The sequence below is a fragment of the Octopus bimaculoides genome, chromosome Z (genome assembly GCF_046866305.1).
Source record: "Octopus bimaculoides isolate indiv1 chromosome Z, ASM4686630v1, whole genome shotgun sequence".
Lineage (NCBI taxonomy): Eukaryota > Metazoa > Mollusca > Cephalopoda > Octopoda > Octopodidae > Octopus > Octopus bimaculoides.
The window spans coordinates 18,738,953-18,747,545 of record NC_142944.1 but is presented as its reverse complement, the minus strand read 5'-3'; the positions used below and the strand labels follow the sequence as shown (position 1 = coordinate 18,747,545).

The window sequence follows — 8,593 nt, the reverse complement described above, 5'->3', positions numbered from 1 at the left end:
GTCCTCTCGCTGTCCCTCTTTTTTCACCCCTCGCGTTCTCTGTATGTGTCGTTTGCGCTCACTCTCAACTCACTCGCTCACTTACTCCCTCTCACTATGTCATTCTCTCTGTTTTTCTCCCTTTACTCTCTTTCTCTCTCTCTCTCTCACCACCACCTCCACTAGACGCCATAATAGCCAAACACCGAGTTATGGAGAAACACCACTGAAGAAAGGTTGACCTAATGTCGGGTTGTTTTTTTTTGCCTGCCAGTGTTTCTTTCGTCGTTAAAAAAAAAACTAAGAAAAAAAAGAACACACCACGTCGTGTTTCAGTGTCTTAATGGGTATCAGTCTGTTTTAAAATGCCGGAAAGCCGTCGATGCAGTTGAAAATTATTCGACTTCATCGTCTGAGTTTGTCCTAAAAAAAAAACAACAAAACAAACAAAAACAAGAAAAAGGCCAAAACCCCCGAAGAAAACACCAAAAAAACACCAACAAAAGGCCAAACAACACAAAACAAAACAGAAAGAGAGAGAGAGAGAGAGAGAGAGAAAGAAAGAAATAGAGAGAGTGAGAGAGAGAAAGCCAAAAAAAAAAAAAGAAAGAAAACAAGAAGCTTATAATATCGAGTCTCTTTCCCCCCCAGGTTTTTTGTTTAAGTCTTTATAAAACTACGTAGGAGCAAAGACAAGTAGAGCAGGATATGGGGACCAAAGGCCCTATTCCTCGCGATAAGGTGAGCAAAGATCATTAAAGTATTTTCCCTTTCGTATTTAAACACACACACACACACACGCGTATATATAATATTAATATAATATCTATGTATAATGTGTGTGTGTGTATACTGTTACAAGATTACATCTATGTTAGCATGTATATGTGTATATATATATATATATGATGATAATAATATCTATTATATGTATTGCTTGTTTTTCTTCTATGTTTATGTGTCTAATCTGTCTGTGTGTCTCGTCCTTTCTATCTGTTTGTCATTTAAATCTTTTCTTTTGTGTGTGTGTGTGTGTTTTATTAATGCTACTTAAACCACTTCTGGTTAAAAAAGGAAAGAAGAACAAAAAAAAAAACTGATTATAAAGAACAGATTTATTATTATTATTATTGTTTTTCTTAAAAGACCATAATATAAAAGGAACCTTCTTCTGTGAGAAATATACATGCAGCATTCATGATAAATTGCTTCCTATTCCTTTTTCATATTCATAATCTCGCTTCTTTCCTTAACTGGGCTTTCAATAACCATGAAAGCTTTTCTTTCAACACGAAACTACACCTACCATTTCATATATACATTTATATATATTTGAAAAATAGTATGTTTATATATATAAATACACACCATTAGAAATCTCACAGTTTATTTATAAGGGCCTCTGAATTTTATTTACAAACCAACGATTAAGTAATCCACTATATACACACATACATAGCATACATTGCTGTCTTTCTTGCCACACACAATATATATGTATATATATAATCATACATATATGTATGTGTGTGTGTGTATATATAATCAATATTGCATTAAAAATCGAAGTATTGAATATTTTACTCTGGTGTGTCTGATGTTTGTCTTGGCGTTGATGTGACCTTTATATTTATATATATATATATATATATATATATATATATATAATGTGTGTGTGCATTATATATTATGTGTATGAATATAATTGGTTATATTGAAAATGATAAACAATTATCGTGATGGCAACCACCATCAAGTGTTCTCAACTATCTTTGTCTCTCTCGACAAGGAAGCGAAGAATTACACAATCTTTCACTGATACTTTGTGTGTGTCTGTCTTCATATTTCCGTCTCCACTGTTCCGTCTCACATCTATATATCCTCTATCTCTCTTTATATATATATATATATACACACACATATATTTCTTTTATCAGATCATCTTTTTTATTTAAAAAAGTCTAATCTCACTTGAAAAATGTTATCAAAACTCGTATTTATTGCATTGTAATCTGCTTACTTTTATTATTATTATTATTATTATATCATTATTATTATTATTGTATTATTGTTGTTATTATTATCATCTTCATCGTTTCGTTTCCTTTCTTTTGGTTTAGTAGTTGATGTTGCCAATCCTTCATGTTGGTGTCTGCTGTTCGAATGTTGGCTTTAAACTCCTCGCCAACTTCTTCACCAAAGCAAACCAACAATTACCACTACCTTTTTGTGATATGTATTTCGTCACACAAAGCCCTCCATACACACACACCCAGAGTATATATATATATACGTAGGTGTGTATAGATATGTGTATATACATGTATATATATGCGTGTATATACATGTGTATATATGCGTGTATATACATGTGTATATACGCGTGTATATACATGTGTATATACGCGTGTATATACATGTGTATATACGCGTGTATATACATGTGTATATACGCGTGTATATACATGTGTATATACGCGTGTATATACATGTGTATATACGCGTGTATATACATGTGTATATACGCGTGTATATACATGTGTATATACGCGTGTATATACATGTGTATATACGCGTGTATATACATGTGTATATACGCGTGTATATACATGTGTATATACGCGTCTATATACATGTGTATATACGCGTCTATATACATGTGTATATACGCGTGTATATACATGTGTATATACGCGTGTATATACATGTGTATATACGCGTGTATATACATGTGTATATACGCGTGTATATACATGTGTATATACGCGTATGCATATACATGTATATATATATATATACGTGTATGTGTGTATATATATATATATATACGTGTGTATATATATATGTGTGCGTGTGTGTATCAATATATACGTATGCGTTTGTATAAATATATACGTATGCGTGTGTGTATGTATGTATGTATATATATATATATATATGCATGCGTGTATATATATATATATATACGTATGCGTGTGTGTATATGTTTATATATACGTATGTGTGTGTGTAGATATATATATGTGTATAAACATGTACACTGGCCTTTGTGTGTTAACTTAGAGACTGGATTGTAACCATGTAAATACTACACAATATAATCTATATATTTGGGTTGTTCCATTTATGTTTCTGGCTGAGAGAAGCTAAAATATTTTAGCTTCTCTTTGCAAGCTCATTATTACAATTTTACAGTTTCTTGTTGAATTCAGCGTCCGATTTTCTGTTTGCCTTTGTCGAATTTATATATTTGAATATTATTATTTTACTTTTCTTTTTTTTTTTCATTACCATTATTAACTATATATACATAATGTTCATTCTATCTATCTATATATATATGTGTGTGTGTGTTCTTTGGTTTCGTGAACATACACACACACACACACACACACACACACACACGTGTGTGTGTGTGTGTGTGTGTGTATTAGCATCTTTTAAGCGCCCTCAATTCTTCGACTAAACCTTTCCAGCCGTCATGATATTCTAATTCAGATTTAAATGCAGAGAAAAGCGAAGTGAAAAATCGTAATGGAAGACGCACAGACCAATGTTGAACTGACTTAAAAACACGCACACAATAACGTTTACATAAAATACACGGTTAATATTGCCTCTTATGAAATGCGGTACAATTAAGCTTACTTATCTGTGTGTATTAGTGCACATATATACACACACACACACACACACCTATTTTTGCTCTTTACTGTAAACAACAACCTCTTTTTGACTACTAAAGGTATATATATACACATTATATATATATAATGTGCGCGCACACACACAGGCCCCATGTCAGTTGTGATGGATTGAGGATGGGTGGATTCGTTATGTATATAACTAATAGATATCAATGAACTTTGAGGCTAACCAGTTTCTTGTGGCATATATAGTTCTTTGTTAACCTACCTACGTGTATATTTCAGGTGCATGCGTGTGTAGTTGTGTACATTTGAGGAGGCCTAATTTCCTTTTTAGTCTTGGTAAATTGCTGTTCGGGTCACCAGAATTTGATACATGTATCAGTTCGATATATATATATATATCACATACATGTACCTGAAATATACACGTAGGTTAAAGAAAGATATATGTTATGTATATTTCTGATTATGTGAAAGGAAAAAAAAAAGTGACTGATCATTCGTATTCAGTATTTTTAAATTCAAACTTTCTTTGAAAACGAAATGCTTTTGTGTTTTGGCTGAAATATCTACTGTACTGGAAAGCATTTTGTAAACAATTTTTTAATTTTTACTTCACTCTTTATGCTTATGTGGAGGAGTGAGATAACATTTTAGTCTTTAAAGATATTCCCTCCCACACATCACATTTCAGTTTTCGTTTTTTCTTTTTTCCTCCCAATTTTTTTTTTTACCTATTTGCCTCTTAAATGTATAGCAGCTTAGTTAAATATTGGTCTATAATACGCTTGCTTATTTCAACATTATGGAAAACATCTTACCTTCTCTTAGATGTGACAAATAGGTAGTCAGTCAAATGTTTTCGTTAATTTTAAAAGACCTAGCTGTAATGATCAACGGTCAGATTTGTCAATTTCTCATAGTCGTACGTACTAATATCAAATACGGTCTTTTACTATGAGTGTGGTGTAATTTTGTTTAATGTAATAAATAATAATTGAAGCTCATAATTGCTATTTATACAAGCATCGCTGTGTTTTTGCTAAAATACTTTGGCTGGTAAATAAATATGAGAATGGAATTATAAGCTGTGTCCCTAAAAAAAAATTATTCCCATCCTAGCTGTTATAGCATCGTTAATTAATGATGATAGTGCTAGTAAGGGAAAACTAAATATATAAAAAAAATAACAACAATAATAATAATAACGATCGTGATAGAACAACAAAACCACACCTACATTTTTTTTGTTCGATGTTTGGTATATGAATAAATGCTTATTTAGTGTATTTATAATTTGAAGCGTGTTCCAGATACTAGTCTATTAATTCGACTTAATAATCAACTACTAACGTTGAAAAACAGTTGACATACATGGAAATTGAATATTTAATTTCTTGTGCATTTTTCAATCAGATTCCTCACATGCTTCTTAATCAAATTCATCTCGAACCTAGCAGCGTAATGAAAGATGTCAACATATGTATAGTAGGTCTTGAGACTTGAATATGCAGCACATATTTCGGTCTGATCAGAAATGCTTTTGTATAGATTTAGACATATGGTATGAAGGAATTAGTTTTGGTTTTACCTTAGACAGGTTGCAATCTGTGAAATATTATTCAGACAACGGATTATTATTGTATTATTCTTGATTAGTCTTTGCAGGTGTGTAGCTTTATATTTTATATACATACATATATATATATGTATATATATATATATATATATATATATATATATATGTATATAATAGATTAAAACCGATCTTTTAGAATAATTTTAAGTTCTGTAATTTTATTTTTGACTAAAAGTATTTTCTATTGTACAAATTGCATTGCATATCATTCTATAAACCCTTGGAATATGGGTTGTGTTAGTCAACAAACTGTATTGATTATTAGTAAGGTTGTCTTCAAAACTAAAAAAGCCCGATGACTAAGTGCAAATCCAAAAAAAAAAAAAAAAAAGAGTAGTAGTCTATAAACAGTGCTGATTTAAATCAACTAATAACGATCAACACTCCATGTGATATCTTTTAATACTCGTGCTATTTAAAGGTATCACAAAGTTTCACTTAAATTTTTTTTTCTGTTTGAGAAATAGAACGGTCTTATTAATTACAAGACTTCATAGAACTGGTTGTTGCTGAGCTCTTGACTTACATAAGCTAGCCTCAGCACTTATAAGTACTACGAAGCAGTCGTTTTTCTTTCCTTATTTAATGGAATTTGTTGTTTTGTTTTTATTGACTTAAAACATTAAAATTACATCCATTCCTTAGTTGAAAGAAATGACGTATAGAAAAGCATGTATGTCATTTCCTGAATGAACTGGTTCTTTTAAAGTGTATAGGATTGCTGGTGCTTTCAGTGTTGAAATCCCCAACCCTATGTGCTGCTAGGTTGACGAATGCTCCTTGAAGCGCCCAGTATTAATATTTTTCCAGTTAGGTAGGCAATATTCTGTGCATTGATGCGTACACCTGCGTTTGTATTTGAAATCGTGACACAGCAAACACAGTCGTCTCCACCCCCACCTTCCAAATACCTCATTCAGTTAAATGCTTGATCTTTTTTATGTCTTTGCACGCACACACACACGCACACACACACACACACACACACACAATCTTTATTAAATGTAAGATTTCCATCCATGGGTATGTATAATTACAACTACTTGCCTAAGTTGCTGCCAGGTCAAACCTGATTTAAATTATGTTCTTGTATATTTAATTCTTCTTTGTGTACAGCTCATGAGTTTTGTGGTCTCTCCTTGAGGCTAATATTTTGAAAGAATTTAGAGTATCCTTTTCAGTGGATAACCATCACCAGCTTGGCTTACTTGCAAATACATTAATATTAACAATTACAATTAATGTAAAATGCAGCTTGAAAGCAGTACAGTCTTTGCTAAGAGTTAGTAATACTGTTTTTTTTTTTTTATTCTTCTTGTTTTGATGTAAGGATTCTATTTGTTTAGTTTGTAAGGTTACTTAGTACTTTAGGTAACATGTTATCCAGTAACACCTGTTACATTGTCAGGACATCACATACTAAACTGGCACCCACGCCTTTCTAACCTTGTGAATAGGGTTGCTTGCTAGGGACTGTGCTGGACCATAGCAAGACCTTTTAAAAAGGACAGATGGACCCAGCATAGTATTAATGTCAATCTTAGACTGCAATGTCAGTAGTGTATATGGACCATAATAATGCTCAACATGTGAATGAATGTACAGTAAGATCAGTTTGGGGGAGGATGGTGGATCTATAGTTTGTGTCAACTGAAGTTGCTTAAAATCCAATATGTATTTGTTCTGGAAACAACAGCAGCTGCTTGTGTCCCACCCCCACCCCGGTTTCCGTCTGTCAGTATCCAATAGCACAACTGTATGGAGTAGCGACAGTGATTGCATTGTTTCTCCTTTGGTTTGTCACTATCCTGCTGAATTAGAACATGTGACTTCGTTAGGATTGCAGTGCCCCTATTGTGAAACCTACTTCACACGTGCGTCGAAAGGATGCCACGTCGGAGGAAGCTGGCTAAACGTGTAGATTTATAAGCTAGAACACATGATAGTTGATACACTGTTAAAGGATGAGTTAGATTTGGCAATATTCCGAGTAGATTTATCCTATTGTGTACTCCGAGTTTCATATATGCCAATAAATATTAAAAAAACACATCCAAATCTTTTAGGAAAAAACATGAATATTTAATTTTATTAATAAACAAAACAATAAATATCACAAATGTTATCCAGATTTACTTATTTTGATTGGTATGTATGTATATGTTTAGAGGTACAAAGGTATTTTCATTGAATTGTATTTTTGATCTAGTTCAGTGTTTACTAGTTTTTCCAATTGCAATTATATATAATTGGTTGATGGTAAAATAGCACTATCCAGTTTTTAGGAGGATTACCCAGTATATCAGTATATTCAGTTTTTATATACTCCTAAATATACATCTGGATTAACACACAATGGACAATATATGTGTGTGTGTGTTTGTGTTCATACACACAGTATAGATGAATTGCTTACATTTGGAAACTAGACTTAAAACAATGAGGAAATTAGTCCTGCTTCAAGTCCAATATTCTATTGTCTGAACTATCATGCAGTAATCAGTTTCAATTAGTCAGATGTACTGATGTTAAGCTATCTCTAGGTATTCAATCAGAGAAAGGAAGTCATTTTATATATATATATATATATATATATATATATATATATAACACACACTCACACACAGACATAAATTTATGTATATAGAAATATGAATATGTGTATACATACATGTAGGTGTGCAGTTATACTTGCATGTGTGTATGTATATATGTGTGTGTGTGTTTATAAATTGGTGCTTATGTGTATTGTGGTATGAATGTATTTTTAAGTGTATGTATGGAGGTCTCTATCTATTTAGCTATATATATATATATATATATAATATATATATATATATATATATTCATATGTATGTACATATGTGTGTGAATGCATGTGTATATTAATGGATATATATTTGCGCATGTGTACATATAGATACATAAATATATATTATATTATACACACATATATACATACACTTACATGTATATATATACACACACAAGAGCTCATACCTTGTGTCTGTGTGCATGTATATATACATGTATGTATATGAATGTGTATATCTTTATAGATGTTTGCATGTATGGGTTTGTATATGTAGATTTTTAACATCCTCTTTTCCATAAATAGATGCCCTCTCTCTGTTGCACATCCTCACCTATTTCTAAGCAATACAATATTTCTTCATGAAAACATTTCCATTGTAAGATGTCAAGCCACATGCATGTGTGTATATATATATATATATATATATATATATACACACATATAATAATATGCATTTATTAAAGCTGCAAAATTTTCACAAAAGTTTCACATTCCTGTTCATCGTGCAAT

At 31.6% G+C, this 8,593-nt stretch overlaps 1 protein-coding gene across 1 annotated transcript in view; it reads left to right on the top strand.

Annotated features, from left to right (window-relative positions):
* The first annotated feature begins 46 nt into the window (after window positions 1–46).
* Window positions 47–8,593, top strand: part of LOC106874694 (ubiquitin-like protein 3) — an 81,392-nt gene continuing 72,845 nt past the window's right edge. Inside the window, exon 1 of the mRNA XM_014922503.3 lies at window positions 47–720. Within this exon, the coding sequence (XP_014777989.1) occupies window positions 688–720 (33 nt within the window). The 5' untranslated portion in view covers window positions 47–687. The remainder of the gene's footprint in view (window positions 721–8,593) is intronic.